Genomic DNA, 19720 nt, shown 5'->3' with positions numbered 1-19720 from the left:
CAAAAAATAGGTAAAAGGCTATGCCCCCTAGAAAATAATGACCGGCCCCCCCAATTCTTTCTAGGATCTCTACTTAGTCCAATAGATAACCCGAGTCCTCAAATAAAATACTAGTTAGCTCTCCCAATTGTCCAAATGATTTGTTGTCGATCCAAATATCCAATAGACAATAATCCACACCCTCAAAATATCATCTTTTACCACTCATTTTCAAACAAAAATTTACTTTTATTTTTATTTTTTCAATCATTCTCAATCTCAAGAAGCCACCTACGAAATTCTCAAAGAAAATAGAAGTAATCACTACTACTTTTTCTCCTACTGATACAAGCCCACACTGCTTCATGTTTCTTTACTCTCATTGTTGATTGCTCTAAACACATTAACTCTCTTCTCAATAAGGGTAGAAATCAAATAAACTCCTTTCATCTAAAAAAAAACTATCCATATTTGTTTTCAATTCCAACTTCTTCTTGTGTCTCAGTATTTCAAGTTTGTTTGCTTCTTCAACATCATATGGGCATTTAGATTTATGCTTTTTATATATATGATAATGGTCATTTAGTTTTATGAATGTGCTTTGTTTATTAAGTTGTTCAATTTGTTGTATTGCTATATGATAATATATTATATCTCTTTCCATATCATCATTTTTTTTTTAATTTGAAATTAGGAGCTGAATAATTCATTAAAAAATAAGAAAATTTTCAATATTATGGATAATGATGGGTTGATGGTGCTTAAAATAATAGTATGCAAATTTTGTATATGTGTATGGTAAAATAGACTGTCTTTTGTACTTCCATTAATATTTAAGAATATGACAACATATCAAAGTTGATCATTTTTTATTTATAAATTTATGAATTATGATTTTTCTATCAATATTGCAATTTGGCCCCCCCAAGTACGAATTCCTGGCTATGCCCCTGGTTGGAAGAACAAAATTAATAAAGGGTTAAATCTATCAGATTCAGTTATGAGAAATTCTTTAATAAAAAGCATTTGTGTTCTTGTACTAATTAATTGATAATTGTATATTAATATATTAGTGAGAAGTATGGAGGAGATCTACTCAGCCGTTGGAGAGCTACTTTGAAGCTTTGCATCCTGGAAAAAGATGATTTGGCAACAGAGCATTTCTTGAAAATTTGCAGATCATTTCTTTCTCTTATAGGTATGGTAATACATCCTAGTTTATTATGGTTTGCTTGATTAATCTTCCTTCACCAGGTGTTTGAACTTTGAATTTATATGACAGATAGTAAAAGCAAGAAGTAGACTCTATCTATATCTATGCTTTTTGGCGTATGAATTCCTTGAGGTTGAGGTTGCATTGATTAAAACTCTATCTATATCCATATGACAAATATGAAGGCTGATAAAAGTGAAGCCATTTCAAGTCTTGTGACCAAGATCAATGACAGAATTCTTGTAAGTTCATCCCATTGACTATTAAAGCTCAAATTATGGATCTAGATTTAAGCCAAAAATCAGTAATGTGATGTTATGTGGACAAATTGCACTGAATGCACTTCACTGAAAAGTCTTATATTACGTTGTTCTTGTTCATATGGCCAACTGCATAGCAATTTCTCATCTAGCATATGATTGGTCCACCTTGCCCTTATGAGAAGCATCAAACCATATCATGCCAAATACATCCTATTATTTCTTATTCCAAAAGTATTGTATTAATTTCTTCTTGTATCAAACTCAAAACCTTCGGTGAAGCATACTCATCAGTTATTTTTGTTACCAGTCATATCCTACATAAATTAGGTCAGCTCTAGCAAAATGCCATTGATAGAATATAAATGAACAATCCAGTCAACCACCAGTGGAACTCCACTAAACAAAATTGACCCTGTCATTCACCGTTGGAAGAGTTGAGTATTAGTGTTCTTCCTTATTGCAGACAGTGGAATCAAAGTTTCTACAAGATCAATTCAAATACAGAAAATTGGAGGGGATATTCAAAGATGACAATGTCTGCAGAAAGTTAGCTGAGAATAGTTGTACAAATTGCATCAATTTTTTAATGAGGTAACTATGATTGGTAAATTGCTTTTTGCCTCTACACGCTCATATACCACTCATAATATCTGTAAAATATTTCAAGTTTTTAAAGTTCATAGAACTTTTTCTACACAATTATGCTCTGAATGCTGATGATGATGATGTAAAAGGATTGTTTGAAACTGCCTATAGCAGCTTATTAATGGCCCATCCAGACTTGGAAAGTCTAGAGAAACAGTGTATGCTAACATCGAAATTCTATTCCTAAACTGTCCTCTTTCCTAGTGTACCTATCTAGCATTTGTCTTATCATTGTATATATTGACTTTGCAGAATTTACTTGAAAGTGTTCCTAGTAACGAAGAATTCAAGTCATTGCTAGGAAATCCTAAAAACATCAGAGATTGTGCGAAAAGTGTAGCAGAATCCCTGGTGCAGTGTCCTGTCTTTCTTAAATATACCAATTTATTTGTCAATTTATAAAATGTTTTATATGTGCGTAAATTTCTCTTTTGAAAACTTGAACTCTGACCCTTATTTTTTACACCCTACAAATACTTATATTTGTGAAGTGATCATCGAACCAAAGATACACGGTGGTTGCATTAACTTTTTTGAATAGATAAATTTCTTCCCTAAACTATTATGCCTAAGCAGTTTACATCCCACTATTTAGTTAGCCATTAATATAGAAGGAATTTAGACTCACGTGCAAGCACCATGACAGCTACAATATCAAAAGACTGAATTGCCCCCATTTTAATCTCTTAAAACATCACAAGTCCCTCACTTGTTCTCTTTGGAACTCATTCCTCTCATGTGATATTCAGTTCCTCTCAGTCTCTCGTGTTTTCTTTCACCTACCTAGGTTTGTTTGGAATCTGTTTATTTTGCTGAAATTAAAAAAAATTTGCTGAAAATACTGTAAATAAAAGTAAAAGTTAGCTGAAATATTACAGTGAGACCAATAAATAGTACCAAAAAGTACAATGAAACCATGAATAATAGCAAAAATAAACTGAATAGTAAAATAATTAGTAAAATAAAGCTATGCCAAACACACACCTAGGTGTTTGTCTGGATCACATCCATGTTTTGGACGTTCTGTGTTCCAGGCGTTTTTTTTTTTTTTTTTTTTTTTTTAACCAGCGCTTAGTGCACTGTTCATGGGACACATGAACAATGTATTTAGGCCAATGAACAGTGTTGAACAGTAGTGAACAATAATAAACAGTAACTAGAAATTATTTTTTTATTGTTTCAGTTTTCAGCAAAATAAGCGGTATCCAAACGCACGACTAATCTCTCCCTTTCATAAAGGTAGATCATTTAACCAAACCCAATTGTATAGTAAAACTCATAATATTATATACCTCTTGATTTCAAAACGCCAACGAAGAAAAATTCCTTAACAATGGAAAGTTTTCAAAAATAATAATCGGACACCCATTGTTATCCTGTACTCCTAACTTAAAAACAGAACAAAACAAATATAACACTCTCAATACAGCTTATTTAAAATATCAAATTTAAAAAAAGAAAAAAGAAAAAAAAAAAAAAAAAGCTAATTTAGAATAAGTACGTCAAAAACTCTCAGGTGTCACAAAAATTTACTATTTTAGAATATACGATATATACTATTTTAGGTTATTGTATACAGAATAAAAGCAGTATATACAGGAAAAAAAATTATAATTATAATTTTTATTTTTTTACTTCCTCACCAACAAATTCATTGTTTTGTCACTGCTGACCTCTCTAGAAAAAAATCCTAAAGCCACTGTCTGGTTCTCAAAAAGAGGCTTCAACATCAAGCTCTCCAACTACCGTTTTTCGCTAAAAAAAAAAAAAAAAAAAAACATCAAGCTCTCCAAGCGCGAGACAACAGGAAATTAAGAATGAATCTCCAGAATTTTCGAAGCCCTCAATACCTTTGTCAACCTCTTCGAGTAAGCTACCGATTTACCCTTGGCTTTTCCTTCCAATTATATATATACTTGCTTTATAGAAAACTTGACTATCATTTTGTTTCTCCGTCTTGACAGAGCTACTTGAGACTTCATCGACAGAACCTGCTGTGGTAAGATTTCCTTTTATGCTCCAGCACAACAAAATTTAAATTAGTGTAATAGGTTGAGAAAGATATCAACAAAATTTATGGCATTTGATTCACCTAATGATCTTGTTTGGACACGATGCTACTTAGTTTAAACTATTAAAAGAATTTGGAAAGAATCACTAAATTAAATTGTTCGTTAAAAAAAAAAAAAAAATTCAATTGAAGTGGATCGGGGTTTTGAATTATATACAACATCCCTTCAATCCGTTTGGGATGTAATGCAATTTCAGCTTATTTGAATTTTTAGTATCTTTTTTTACTGCTCATGAATGTCATTGTACTTTTTTTACTATTTATGGGTCTCTTTTTACTATTCAACTAATTTTTTCTTTTTCTATCCTTTCAATAAAAAGGTTTTAGTTTCAATTAAATAAGTTGTTCCCAAATAGATCCATTATAGTTCAAATTTTCACAATGCCAATTTTTTTTTTTATACATGTTCTCAAATTACACTTCTTATATGCATGTGTGTGATTTTACTTTCATTCTTACGATACATCAAAATTCTAAAATGAAATGGTAAGTTTTTTCTTCCACTTGTTAAAGTCTTTTTTTTGGGAAATGCACATGTTTGTAACTCAAATTTAGCCCACTTTCATATGACTGTCCATCATATTGATCTATATTTCTAATCATATTAATTAAACCAAAATGCATATCTAAAAAAATCATAGTAAATCATTCTTTAAAAGCATATGGATAGTTGATTAACTTATCTTGTGCTCACTACACCTCCCTAAATTGTTGCTTTGCTTTCTATTTTAAATTGAAAGTTGGGTATTCTTCTCTATTTACTACAGGAAAAAGGTATAGCAACACTTGAGTACGAAATTTCAAACTCAGGTGGAGATGTATGTCCTGGCTCCTTGAGGGGTGTTTGTGCATCATTTATTCCACGTTAGTGGTGCAGAAAATAGATTCCACGTTAGGCCAATTTAAAAAGATAAAGACTGAGATTTGATCTTGTTATCAATTGGATGATAAGTACAAGATCATTGTAAGGTATGAAAATAGCTTATAATTTATTTTCATGATCTTTGTAAAATTAACATGTGATATAATGATTTATTGATCACTTCTTCTTTTTTTAATTTCATATTTGAAGGGACCTTATTGCTGGTGTTATTCAATTGGTGAATCTAGGATATATGGGAGAACTAAAGATTCAAGACATTGCTATTATTAATGGTCGTGCCAAATTGATGAGAATCTCAAATGAACTTGGAGTGAGTAAGCTAAGGGACCGATTACAAAAACTATTGGAAGACTTATTGGGAAATGATCGTAACAATAAGGAGTTGAACGATTTGTACTTTCATATGAAAACAATGTCAATGTAAGTACTCATTTACATTTAAACCCGTTTGGCTTTGTATAAAGTATTTTCTTGAAAATATTTTTCTTATTTTTCAATATTTGGTAAACTGAAAATCATAGTCAACAAAAACATTTTTAGGATTAATTGAAAAAACCAATAAGATCTTAGAAAATGGTAATACATTTTTTTTAGATGGTGATCTTTTATCTTCATGTTGTAAATTTTTCAACCAAACAAAATCAACTAAAACTCTTCTTCCACTTGAAAATAAGTAAATAACTTATTTTCCTCATAAAATTTTAGTTGAAAACTTCTTTTGGAGGGAAATATTTTATGTTGAAACAAATAGTTTTTCTTATGTGCATAAAATTATTTTTTCAATGTCTAAGTCAATTTCTTTTCTGATTATTTTTACCTTTTACTTTTTAAAGGCAGAAACTTATTCATTTGAGAGATCATCCAATGCTGTTGACATCTCAAGAGAGACTTCAATTCCAAGTATTATCACTTATGTCGCTTAATTATGACAGAAAGACGTCAGATTGGAGAGCTAAATATGATGGTCTATATAAAGAGCAAAAGGTTGACATAGTGAAAAGAGTTGAGAAGGATCCAGAATATAAAAAGGTGTTCGAGTACAAAATTCTCTCAAATAGTGCATCGAGCCAGATTATTTTCTCTCGGAATGTCATAATACACATTAATGATGATAGGCAATGTGTATGTACTCTTATCTGTCTATCATCTTATTATTATTATTATTAAATGCATATTAGTTGATTATCATTTAACTTTCTTTTATCAATTTCTTTTGCGGAAGTCATATGTAGATTAATATTACATGTGGTAGTAAGAGTGAGAGAAGTTTTCAAATTTCTTATTATTATTGACTAAATGCATATTAGTTGATTATCCTTTAACTTTCTTTTATCTATTTCTTTTGTAGAAATCATATGTAGATTAATATTACATGTGAGAGTGAGAGAGGTTCTTCAATTTTTTTTTTGGTTTGCTTATGAAAAAAGTAGATTGAATGCTTATCAAATTTCCAAGAGATGTCTAGGTTGATTTGGGTGCGTGTAGAAGGGTTGCAATAAGGCTTCGTTTGGGAGTTCACAAGGGAATGAAATGAAATGTAATGATCATAACGGAATGGAATGTATTTGATAGTGCTTATTATTCTCTTTTTCTTGACTTTGTTGAATCTATGTACTTTTAATTACAATTCTTTAAGAGATTCTCTCGTACACTTCCTTTATACTTAGATGGTGTATTTTTAGTAATAAGACTTTTTTTTGTAAATAATTTTTTAATGCATGATTATCACTTTATAAATACTATACATTGAAGTTTGTTTATATTGTTACAGAAAACTAGTGAGCAAGTTAAGAAAAAGTTGAATGATTACTTCCCACAATTGTTGACAAGGTTGTACTCATTTATAATTGATGAGGGAATAGATGTTTGGGATCAATGCAAGTAATTGTTCTCGTAATTAATTGTAATAAACATGATTCAATATTTGTAGATTTATATGTGTATCAAAAGTGTTTTGTAATATATATGGTCCCTTGAAGAAAACCTTCCTAGAAGATAGATAAATATACCCACTGTTGGAAGAAAAAAATTAATAAGGTGTTAAACCCATTAGGTTGAATTATGAGATATTATTTAATAAAAAGCATTTGTTTTCATGTACTAATTAATTGATTATTGTATACTAATATATTAGTGAGAAGTATGGAGATCTACTCAGTCATTGGAGAGCTACTTTGAAGCTTTGCATCTTGGAAAATGATGATTTGGCAACAGAGCATTTCTTGAAAATATGCAGATCATTTCTTTCTCTTATAGGTATGGTAGTTCATCTCTTGATAATACTTTGTGATGTGTGTGTGCCTTGTAATACATCCTCTTTGAAGTGAGAAAGATGCAATGACAGTTAAGTAATCTTTCTAACCCAAAATGGCCTATTAAGAAAATGACAAAATTAGGAAGGACAAAGCTATGTAACAAGTTATTTTTGAAAACAAACAGAATTGAGTTTAATATGGTTTGCTTGATTAATCTTTGCTTCACCGGTTATTTGAATTTTGAACTTATATGACAGATAGTAAAAGCGAAAAGTAAATTCTATCTATAGCTGTGCATTTTGGCGTATGAATTCCTTGAGGTCGAGGTTGCATTAATTCAAACTCTTTATAAACTTCCTTGGTTCTTCCTACTTTCTCTATATATTGCTTACCATTTTTAACTTTTGGCATTTCCTATATATGCAAACAAAGATTTTGGGAGTGATCTTGGATGGTATACAAAAAGTAACATTTGTTACGTGTATTATAGTAGTGTTGGTACAATTTGATGCATTGATGGTCGTATATAATTACTTACTAAGAGCACTTGCAGCAGTGGTGCTAAAAAGCTAAAAAGCTAGTTTAGCTTCACCAAAACACAAAAATCCACACTACAGCAGTGGAGCTAAAGGTAAAATTTTTACCTTCATTGCTATAGTGCACAGCTATGTATGGCTATGCACTATAGTTGAAAGCTAAAAAATATATATATATATATTTTGCTTTCACATTATTATTATTATTTTTTTATTCTTTCTGCTTTCATTCTCCTTTCTCCGTGTCTCTCTCCTCACTGCCTCTCCATCTCTTCTTTCTTCCTCCACAAACCCATTGCCGATCTGCACGAGCCCAGCCGCCACAGACCCATCACCGCCAACCCACGCTCGGCCGCCAACTTGACCCATCTCGGCCTCTCTTCTCTATTTTCGGCGTCTTGGCTTGTGTTTCGAGATGTGCTTGTGTTTCAGGTTGTGCTTATGTTTCGGGTTTGTGTTTCAGGCTGTGCTTGTGTTTCGAGATGTGCTTATGTTTTGGGTTTGTGTTTCAGGCTGGGTTTTTGTTTCGGGCATGGGTTTCGGTTTGGCTGTGCCAATTTTTCTGCTTTCTTTTTTTGTTCTTCACTGGTTTTGATGGGCATGGCGGGGTTGTGGTTGTGCAGTGATTTTTATGGGTTTATTGTAGTGTTTATATTATTTTATTGTGTTAAAAGCTAAAATAGCTCCATTGCTGTAGGATGTGAGAATGTAAAATAGATAAATGACTTTTTGTGGTGCTAAAAAGCTAAAAATTTAGTTCCACTGTTGTGGATGCTCTAAAAGATTTGCATTGTATATGATGCCAGATATTTATTTATATACGAGGGCTGAAAAATGTGAAGCCATTTCAAGCCTTTTGACCATGATCAAGGACCAAATTCTTGTAAGTTCATCCCATTGAATATTGAAGCTCAAATTATGGGTCTAGATTTAAGCCAGAAATCAATAATGTGATATTATGCTATTTTTTCCTATGACAAATTGCACTGAATGCATTTTATTGAAAAGTCTTACATTGTTCTTATTCATATGGCCAACTCATTTTGCATAGCAATTTCTCGTCTGACATATGATTGGTCCACCTTGTCCCTATGAGACGCATCAAACCATATCAAGCCAAATACATCCTATTAATTCTTATTTGAAAAGTCTTCTATTAATTTCTTGCTGTATTAAACAAAAAATCTTCCATGAAGCATACTCATCTGTTATTTTTTGTTACCAGTCATATCCTACATTAATTAGATCAGCTCTAGCATAATGCCATTGATAGAATATAAATGAACAATCCAGTCAACCACCAGTGGAACTCCACTAAACAAAATTGAACCTGTCATTAACTGTTGGCATAGTTGAGTATTAGTTTTCTTCCTCGTTGCAGACAGTGGAATAAAAGTTTCTACAAGATCAATTTAAATATAGAAAATTGGTGTGGATATTTAAAGATGACAATGTCAGCAGCACATCTACAAAGTTAGCGGAGGATAATTGTACAAGTTGAATCAATTTTTTAATGAGGTAACTATGATTGGTAAATTGCTTTTTGCCTATACATGCTCATATACCACTCATAATATCTGTAAAATATTTCAGGTTTTTAAAGTTCGTAGCACTTATTCTACACTTTTATGCTCAGAATGCTGATGGTGATGTAAAAAGAATGTTTGAAACTGCCTATAGCAACTTATTAAGGGACCATCCAGACTTGAAAAGTCTAAAGAAACTCAGTGTATGCTTCCATCGAAATTCTATTTCTAAGAAATTCTAACTGTCATCTTTCCTAGTGTACCTATCTAGCATTTGTCTTATCATTGTATATATTGACTATATTGACTTTGCAGAATTTACTTGAAAGTCTTCCTAGCAATAAAGAATTCAAGTCATTGCTAGGCAATCCTAAAAACATCAAAGATTGTGGGAAAAGTGTAGCACAATCCCTTATGATTTTGACAAATTGTTGGCATAAACTATCGGTAAGTTCTTCATTGTAATAAGCATTAATTTTGTGCAGTGTCCTCTTTCTTAAATATTCCAATTTATTCTTCAATCCATAAAATGAAATTATTTGGATGTTTTATATTTTAACACCAAGCAGAAATGTTTGATTTTGAAATAAATGAAACTAGGGAATAGATAATTTTTTGAGAAATTACATTTTATCGAAACCCATTAACCCATTCAATGATTCACTTAATTTGGGTAAGTCTTAACTCAACCCAATTAAATATTTGGATTCAATGGATAACACCCAAATGGGTAGTTCAACTAAATATATCTTAATCGTTAAACCACTGAATACCAATTACCCATCTAAAATTTAAAGTTTAATACTAAAAAAAAAACAGCTAAAAGCCTAAGAAACGTAAAACCTTACATGCTAACTAGCCGCCACTTTCTCCACTTCTTGCATCTAACAGAAACTTTTCTCCTTCATTTTCTTGGGCATTTTTCTCAACTACCAAACAAACAATCTAAACCTCTCTCTCTTCAACTTTGTCCTGTAGAACACACCACAAAACCTCACTCACTCACACAGAAAGAAGGAAATCATAGAATGAAAATCGTTGGCAAATCATTGGACTATGATTCGGATTCCATGGCATCAAAAGCAACATTGGAGGGATCCAAAACGTCGTGCTTTGATTCAGACACTCAAATCCACTTACGAATCTGTAATTACTCTATTTTTCTTAATTTTTTACTAATCCTATGTTTGGTTGCCAAGAAAATTTAGGGGAAAGGGAAAAATCGTTAGATTAGGTTTAGTTCGACGGTTGTGTATGTGCTATTTTGCTCTGTTTTAGGGCACAATTTGTACTGAAGGAAAGTATTTTTTGGGAAAATTTGAATTTGTTTTTGATTGAAAATTTTATATGGTTTGCACATTTTAGATCAAGATGGATAGATTTGAGAATAATTCCTCAGTTCTTATAATATATATATTTTTTTTACTTATCCTCTGTTTGGTTGCCAAGAAAAGTTAGGAGAAAAGAAAATCTGCAAGTTAGATTCAGTTTCAGTGTTCTTACTTTTGTTCTCCTAGCTCTGATTGTTTTGAGAGAAAGGTGAATTAGTTTTGCCTAGAAAAAAAAACTCATGATTTGTGTAGTACGGGTGAGAAAATTTATAATATGAATTTTATAATTGCTTAAATGGGTGGGTAGTGGATATTTAATTTTTTTTTAAAATTTATAATAAATATTTAAATGGGTAATTATAAACCCCACTCATTTATGACCCAACCCAAAAGCTATCCATCCTGCCCAATTGCCACCCCTAGCAGTAGGTTATATTGTAGGTTTAATAACAATAATGCAGTTGTTATAATGCAGGTTTAATAATAGTTTAATGTGATTGTTGTTTACTCAACTATAACTAATATAATGTTGTGATGTAGAACGAGAAGAATGCTAACAGAAAGCAAGGTGCTGGAGGTGGAATTGTTGCTACTACAAGTGCTTTTGCTGTAACTGAAACAACTGCAAGGGCTGGAGAAGCAAGGGTTGTTGTTGCAAGTTCTGGAGATTCAGTGGTTGATGCTACGAGTGTTGGAATTCAACAACTGGTGGTGGTACTAACAGTCAACGTGTGGTGGTGCCAACTGTGGAAAAGGCCATTCCAAGGGTGCAGTCCAAGAAGAAGAAGAAGAAGAAACCTTAATTTGAGCACATATAACTAGGCATTAACAATAATATGTTTTATGTAATCCACATACATTTGGTAGTGAAAATTTTGGAGCTTTAAGTGATATAGATTCTGTAACTAAAGATTATTATTATTATTATTATTATTATTATTATTATTATTTATTTTTTATTTTTTTATAAGAAAAGGAAATTTATTCAAAAACTTAATAATGAGTCACCCGAGTATACAGGAAGTATACAGCCAGGGATCAACATAATCAAATACATAAATTACAAGCATCCATCAAATCATAGATCGAAGAAATAGAATGACTTCCTATGATAGACATCCAATCCGATAGAGTTTTAAAGAAGAAAAGTTTTAAACAAGCTATAGTCCTTTCAGAATCTTTAAAACACCGATTGTTTCTCTCCTGCCAAATGCACCACATCAAACAATGAGGGACAGCCATCCAAATAACACCATTATGATGATGACCAAAATTTCCTTGCCAACTAGCAAGGAGCTCAACTACAGTCTTCGGCATCGCCCAGTGGATACCAAACAACGTGAACACCATAGACCACAATTCATAAACAATAGGACAATGTAGTAAAAGATGGTCTACCGATTCTCCATTACTTTTGCACATATAACACCAATCTAGAATCAACACCTTCTTCTTATGTAAATTATCAATAGTCAATATCGTTCCTAAAGCTGCAGTCTAAACAAAAAATGCAATTCTAGAGGGAACCTTTTGCTTCCAAATACTTCTCCAATGGAAGGATTGAGTACATACACCTAGCAAAGCCTGATAGTAACTACTTACCTCAAAACCCTTGCTCTTAGCAGGTGTCCAGCTGGACCAGCACATCTTATCCCCACCAATACCTCTCAATGAGACTCCATATATAACATTCCAAAAAACAGACAAAGAATCTGATTCTAACTAAAGATAATTCTACAATTATTTTTTTGTCCTTAATATAATTCTGCAGCTTTATGTGCTGCATGTTTGCAGATTGCATATTTAGGCGATATATCTACCTATTGCTACATCAATAGCATGGGCAACTCTTAATAATTTGCTGAGGATCGACAAAGAACGGCTGGTCCCAACCAATGCCCCACTCGTTGGTTTTGGGGGGTCTAAAGTATACCCTCTCGGCGCAGTCACGCTGCCCGTTACGGTTGGTGATTACCCTCAGCAAATTATTAAAGATGTTACATTTCTAGTTGTTGACTGCTTGTTCGCCTATAATGCCATCATTGGACGGCCTACCCTCAACTCATGGAAAGCCGTGACCTCGACCTACCACCTGATGATCAAATTTCTCACCAAGTACGGGGTAGGGGAAGTACGTGGAGATAAAGTGGCTACACACAAATGTTATATCACAATGTTGGAGATGGACGATCATCTACAAACAATGAACATAAAAGAGCAGCGGGCGGTGGCAGAACCCGTTGAAAGACTTGAGGAAATACCCTTCGACAATTCCAGACTAGACTGAACAACAAGGATCGGCACCATGGCCAGTCCGGCAGTCCGCCAAGCACTCGTGACTTTTCTCAAAGAGAACCTGGATGTATTTGCTTGGAGCCATGAAGATATGCTAGGAATCGACCCTTTGGTCATGGTGCATAGGTTGAATGTGTCGCCTTCCTTCCCACCCATCTGTCAGAAGAAACGAGTATTCACCAAAGAACGAGACCGAGCTATAGCAGAAGAAGTCTATAAGTTACAAGAAGTAGACTTCATCAGGGAAGTTTACTACCCCGATTGGCTGGCGAATGTGGTGATGGTCAAGAAAGCCAACGGGAAGTAGAGAATGTGCGTAGACTTTACGGACTTGAACAAAGCATGCCCTAAAGATAGTTATCCCCTCCCACAGGTTGACGTCCTAGTAGACTCTATGGCTCAACACCAATTATTGAGCTTTATGGATGCTTTTTCAAGTTATAACCAGATCAAAATGGACGAAGCGGATCAGGAGAAGACTTCGTTCGTTACCAGCCAAGGCCTCTTTTGCTACAAAGTGATGCCATTCGGCCTCAAGAATGTGGGGGTTACATATCAAAAGCTCATGAACAAGATATTCGCACACCAAATTGGGAGAAATGTCCAAGTCTACATTGACGACATGGTAGTAAAAAGCCGAAGGGAGAACGACCATTTGGATGATCTCAAGGAAACGTTTGACACCCTACGCTCTTATGAAAGTTCAAAAACGTGTACAAAAACACTTTTGAACGTTTAGACCCCCAAAAACCAATTTAATCAACACATGCAATATGTTAAACAACTAGTGTGCGGAAACTTAACATATGCTATAACATGGAATTGATTAAACAACTATCTAAGCCACAACAATATAAACCACAGCAAATAATGTAAAGGCAGAGATAGAGAGGAAGGAAGATGCAAACACAGCGATAACACCAGATATGTTATCGAAGAGGAAACCGAAGACCTCGGCGAAAAACCTCTCCGCCGCCCTCCAAACGGTAATCAATCCACTAGAAAATACAGTTGGGATACAAGGACAGCAATAGACCCTCCAAGCCTAATCTACCCAATGCACCTAAGCCCTCCAAGCTTCTTGCTCCAACGAGGTTGCGCCGAACCTTTTTCTTTTCTAGCTTTCCGGATTCCGCTACTACACCGTAGCATCAACCAATGAATATTGGCTCCTTCCTAACTGCTTCCCAGAACTCCAAACGTCTGTCTCACAGAGATGATAATGGTGAGAACCAGGTTTGGTATAAAGGCCTCTCAAGGATTTGACAATGGAGAGGAAGAGAGTGAGGGAATTTGATGAGACTCTAAGGTAGAGATTGTGGGTGAAACAATCTGGTTTTTCTTTAGGGTTTTTCTCTCAAAATTCTCTCTCGAAGCTCTCTTTCAATCGTGGGTTAAAAGGGTATTTATACTGGAGTGAAGAGGAATGCGAAACGTCAGGTTTTTCCAAAACAGGGGTGGCTCGCGGCTTGACCTCGCGGCTTGACTAAGTCGCGAGATCCAGTCGCGAGTTAACCGTATGGCCAGTTGTCCTGTTTTGTCCTGTAGTGCTCCAGCTGGCATGACTGTTCATCTTCCAGCATGCTTGGCACGTGTGCATCTTCTGGCGGGTTGAAGCCGCGAGTCCAGCCGCGAGTCCCAGCCGCGACACTCTGTTTTCTTGCACACTCTTGAGCAATCTTCACACTATCTCACTCACTACCCTTACAACAATCCCACCTAAATACAGGGTTACTAAATGCTGAATTACAAGCAAATTTAGCACGGAATAAAGCCAATTAGATGGTTGAATAATTTCAACCTTACAATCTCCCCCTTTGGCTATTCCGTGACAAAACCCTAAAACAGACTCTAGACTTAACATGTGAGTTGGGAACAGTTGATCAAAACTCACTCACACCTAATTCTAGAAGCTGTGAAGCACTTGAATCATATGAACATAAACTCCTGAAACACAACAATACACCATGATCATTGTAAGCAGAAAATTATAAATGCATATGAAACAGGCAAAAAGAGATCAAGCATAAGATGGAGTTAATGAACAAACCATGGCTTGATCAACCAAGTGAACACCACAAAGTAGTGATCACAGTGCTCATTCACACTTGGAATGAACACAAGAACATACAAGTTAACAAGCACAAGGCAAGACACTTGTATGCTCAACACTCAACCAATGCATAGCACACATGGCATATGCATCTAGGAACAATCCTACAAGGGCACAAGAGTGACAGTACAATAATCACAATGCAGAACATTTAGATTAAGGTACTGATTTCAACATAGCATAAAGGCTGCACTTAAGCATGGTACATACCACAAGGCCTACAAACTATGCATAAAACATAAACCCTGAAAGCTTACAGAAGCATATGGGTACAAACCAACAAATACCTGAATAACAGTTTTACAAAACATAATATATCAACTTAAAGAGAAGAAGGAAACAAAAAAATAAAGACACTCCCCCTTAAATAGTGACACTCCCCCTTAGGGTAATATCCTCCCCCTCTGATTATGCCTATCACTCCCCCTTTTTGTCATGGAATAGGCCAAAGGGTCACTTGTCATGCTGAGTTGTGAAGCTGTCAAGTGTAGCAGCCAAGACATCAATCTGGTCTTGCATGGCTCTCATCCTGTCAGAATGTTCAGTCTGGACTGCCCTGATCCCATCAAGCCTCTCCAGAATGATCTGGAAAGCATCTGGAGGTGTGTCTGCAGAGGTTGAAGCTCTGTGTCTTTTGCCACTTCTCCTAGGTGTTGAAGTTGATGCAAGTCCAGCTGCTTCTGCTTCAGTCTCCATTGGAGCAGCCTCTCCTTCATCACCTTCATCTTCTTCTCCTGGAAGCCTCACACTTATCCTTTTGCAGGTAAGCTTGTTGATTGTAGAGGGTGTAGACATGGGACTGATGTCTTGAGGGATTGGAACTCCTTTACTCCTAAAAATCCTCATAAGCAAACTTGGAAAGATCAATTTAGGCCTAGAGGTTGTTCTAGTCTCATCCACAATGGTGTCATAAATGTGGGAACTTATGTCTATGAAGTTCTTCTCTTTGAGATCCATCAGAAAGACTGCTCTAGCACAGTTGATTGTAGTCAATTTCCTAATGGGATAGAGGTTAAACATCATGATTATGGTAAGGCACCTCATGTCCACTGGAAAGGCAGTGGTATTCAAACATTTCCCTTCTCTCTGCCCACCTATCCTTTGTTGAATTGTTTCAATAGACACACTCCTATCCTTGTAATTGATGAATTCTTCATCATCTAATCCTTCAAGTCCTAATGCATCATCTATGACATGAGCATCTAAGACAAACTCTTTACCCCTCACCCAGCAACTCAATTCATTGTCCTTTATCACAGCATTTGAGTAGAATTCCCTTATTAAGGGTTCACACACAACAGGGAAACCACCCAAAAGTTTTTCCCATCCTCTTCCTTCAAAACAACTAGGAATAAAAGTTTGCCTTAAATCTTCCAAATCCACAAATCTTTCTTGAATGATTCCTGCATTCAAGAAGTTATCCTTGTATCTCTCAAAATGATGAACTGACCTAAACAATCTAGGATCCATCTTAAGTCTTTTGTCAGCCTTTTTCGCAGTAGATTTCTTCTTCTGGGGTGAAGGAGCCATCTGTGAACAATCAGAAAAGGCCACAACAACATATAGCAATATATGTGCAGAACCAGTCAGAACCATGTAGTAAACAGAGAGAGATATCAACCAAACAAGTGAACTTCAAACACTTAAACAGCAAGCAATTTAGTTCAAACATATGGATAAACCAAGCCTAGGATAGGAAACACATGAACAACATGATGAAGCTATCCTGAAGGCAAATAAATGACATTGAGGCAGATTATGGAAAAATGATATGACATACACACAATATATTGAGCCTAACAGAATCTGCCCACAGATTAACAAACTAAGACATGCAAATCTAGCAAAGGAAAACTCACAACCTCAAACAGAACCAAGAGTAACAACTCAACAGCTCAAAGTTCAGATTGAAATGAAAGGAATACTTAGCTAAGCACAAGAGCAATAGGAATATGACTATCATTAACACAACCTATATCAACAACATCCACAAGCTAAGCAAGAACAAAGAGCAGAGACCGAAGCACAAACCCATTTCAAAAACACAATCAAATGCGAAAAATCAAGGGTAAAAGCACAGAATCAAGTAGAAAAGAGTGAAAATCAGAAAAACCCATACCTGTATCTTGACGATTTTGGGCTGTAAGAGCGCAACACAAGAGATTGTAAAAGGGAGCACGGAGTGTTTGGGAGGAAGAGTGTTTAGAGAGAAGATGAACAGTCACAAAAATTCGAGGGAAAAACTGAAAAAAGTTTAAAAACTGCTCCTGTTTCTGCAAAACACGCGATTTTCGCGACTAGATTAAGTCGCCACATAGTCGCCAGCTCAAGCCGCCAAAGCACTCAAGAGGAAAATTTTGAAAAATTTTTCTAAGTGTTTTTCGCGACTGGAAGGTCTACCCGCGAGTAAGTCGCGAGCTAAGCCGCGAAAATCTCTGAGTGAATCTCGCGACTGGACCTTCCACTCGCGAACAAGTCGCCAAAGCTGACCAGCGAAGATGCGACTGAGACTCGCGACTTGACATACCCGCGACTGAGCCGCCAAAACAGGGCAAAACTGTATTTTTGAAATTTTCAGATTTTTCCAACAAAACACTTTCCAAAAACACCTAAAACACTCAAAAATCTTTTTGTGCTTGAATTAACAAAGATTGAGCATGTGAAAACACATTTTATCAAGTACAATCACACAAATGAATATGGCATTTATTGAACATAAACTTGTGTGTTGTGTGTGGATATCAACAATGAAATAGTCCTTTGTCTAATGTGAAGCTTCAATGATCAATTCAACCAAGGCATACACAATTAGCACTAGATCATATGACCAATCTCAATTATAGAAATATGAATATATGACTTCCCACACAACTTGATAACATAACTTGGAGCCTTTCATTTGACTCCACTTTCAGCCATAACATTTAATCTTTTGAGGCAATCATCTCTCATTGTGAGAGGTATAGACAACATTTTTCTTTGAATAACAGGCCTTTGGCCTTTTTGAAAGAAATTTCACTTTTGATATAAGGTCGCTTACCCTTTTTCCTAGTCAAATACTAGAATGTGCGACAGGCTTTTGCAGCTCAATATCTCTTTTCATTTGGAGATTTACATTTAGTGAGCTCTTTTTCGCAAAAAATTAAAAAATGGGAAGAGATATAGACACAAGTCTATGCATGTTTCAAGATCAACATAACCATTCACTAATCATTCATGACAAGTTTGAAGATCTATTTACAACAATCACATAGATTTCAAGATTTTTCCCATAGTGATATGAGTGCATGAAAACAAGCAATGCTCGAAAATGCACAAAGCCATTAGCACAAAGGTACAAGGCAAAACGAGTTTTAAGACAAAACTCAACAAAGTCAATCAAGCTTTTTGATTTTCAAATTTTTATGTAATTTTTGGATTTTTGACTCAAGACACAAAAAGACTGATAAAACACAATTAAGAAATATTCACAAGAAGAATAATCAAACAAAAACAACAAGCATACCAAACAACCATAGTCACAAAGCATAGGAAGTATTAATGCATGGACATGTTGTAATGCTTATGCATGAGTACCCCTTTTCACCCACACGTCACTTGCGTTTGGGGTGATTTCCTTAAAGGATTGGGTACGGGAGTTAGGGCTTTCAAACCTTCGTGAGAAGCTTTCCAAGCAGTTGGTGAATGCACCAATCATCTTCATCACGTTCACCATTCCGGGATCTCCATGTTGCTCTCTAGGTTGATCACCTGCCCAAGTTCTCCTATCAACTCTTGGTCCTCCTGATCTTTGAGGAGTTGCACTGTTCATTGCCCTCAGCTTTTGGCAATTTGGTCGAGTGTGCCCTTGAAGTCCGCAATAGTGGCACACATACATTCCTCTAGGACCTCTTTGTGGTCGTGGACGTGACTTGGCACGAGACTCGGACCTGCCCATAGACTGATTCTGATGATTCATCATCCGTTGGTCCACCACATTCTTCTTTTTCTCCACCTCGAGGTTCACACTAGTAGAGTCAGCTACAACTGGATCTTTGGACTTCACAAACTTCACTTCTTTAGTGACATTTCCAGTTGAGCTACTTCCTCCGGTATATCCCAGTCCGGATTTGTCTGAGAAGCTCTTTTGAGATGATATAACATCATCAAGCTTCTTGGTGGTGACCCTCTCTATTTTTGCATTTGCTTGAACAACCTCATTCTCAAGGAATCTCACTTTAGTGTAGGCTTCGGACAGCTCACCATTAAGAGTTTCAATCTCGCATTTGGCCTCCCTATACCGGATTAGGAGACTTTTGTAGTCCTCCTCAGCCTTCTTCATCTTTCTCACAGCAGCCTTGGCTACCCTTGTGTATTCACCTGATTTCTCCAAAAGTGAGTTGTAATTTTCTTGAAGAGTTGCTGTGCTTTCTTCTTCTTCAGCTTCCGACTCTTCAACAATTCCTAGTGAGTCATTCTCACTATGTTCTCCAAGGTCTTGAACAAGCAAACTCAATTCATCCGATGACTCAACATGAGCAATAGTCATGAAAGCTGAGTAGTTCCCTTCTCCATCACAGCTTTCTTCAAATTCTGAGTCAGACGAATCTGAGTCACTCAGGGTCGTGGCA

At 35.4% G+C, this 19720-nt stretch overlaps 1 protein-coding gene across 4 annotated transcripts; it reads left to right on the top strand.

Moving 5' to 3' along the window:
- Window positions 1-3778: 3778 nt before the first annotated feature.
- LOC126706550 (uncharacterized) lies at window positions 3779-11613 on the top strand. Of its 4 annotated transcripts, none has more exons than XR_007648642.1 (11): window positions 3779-3968; window positions 4065-4099; window positions 4939-5140; window positions 5244-5474; window positions 5892-6176; window positions 7189-7310; window positions 8652-8728; window positions 9227-9363; window positions 9439-9574; window positions 9687-9818; window positions 11243-11613. XR_007648642.1 is itself a non-coding variant. In XM_050406081.1 (10 exons), exons 7-10 carry the CDS (start codon window positions 9359-9361, stop codon window positions 11522-11524), a joined length of 555 nt encoding a protein of 184 aa, XP_050262038.1. In that variant the 5' UTR covers window positions 3779-3968; window positions 4065-4099; window positions 4939-5140; window positions 5244-5474; window positions 5888-6176; window positions 7189-7310; window positions 9227-9358; the 3' UTR covers window positions 11525-11613. The 4 variants fall into 4 exon arrangements, 1 of the variants encoding a protein (XP_050262038.1); XR_007648643.1 differs by having other exon boundaries at window positions 5888-6176; window positions 9482-9574; XR_007648641.1 differs by having other exon boundaries at window positions 5888-6176.
- Window positions 11614-19720: the final 8107 nt, after the last annotated feature.

Source organism: Quercus robur, chromosome 11 (genome assembly GCF_932294415.1).
Source record: "Quercus robur chromosome 11, dhQueRobu3.1, whole genome shotgun sequence".
Classification (NCBI taxonomy): domain Eukaryota; kingdom Viridiplantae; phylum Streptophyta; class Magnoliopsida; order Fagales; family Fagaceae; genus Quercus; species Quercus robur.
The sequence above is the reverse complement of the archived record's forward strand: the minus strand, read 5'-3'. Positions and strand labels throughout refer to the sequence as shown.

What these genes read in the sequence shown, in the direction of transcription:
- LOC126706550 (XM_050406081.1), top strand. An exon ending in AAAGTCTAAAGAAACTCAGT is followed by an intron (nt 9,575 to 9,686) that starts GTATGCTTCCAT and finishes TTGACTTTGCAG; the next exon opens with AATTTACTTGAAAGTCTTCC. An exon ending in ATTGTTGGCATAAACTATCG is followed by an intron (nt 9,819 to 11,242) that starts GTAAGTTCTTCA and finishes GTTGTGATGTAG; the next exon opens with AACGAGAAGAATGCTAACAG.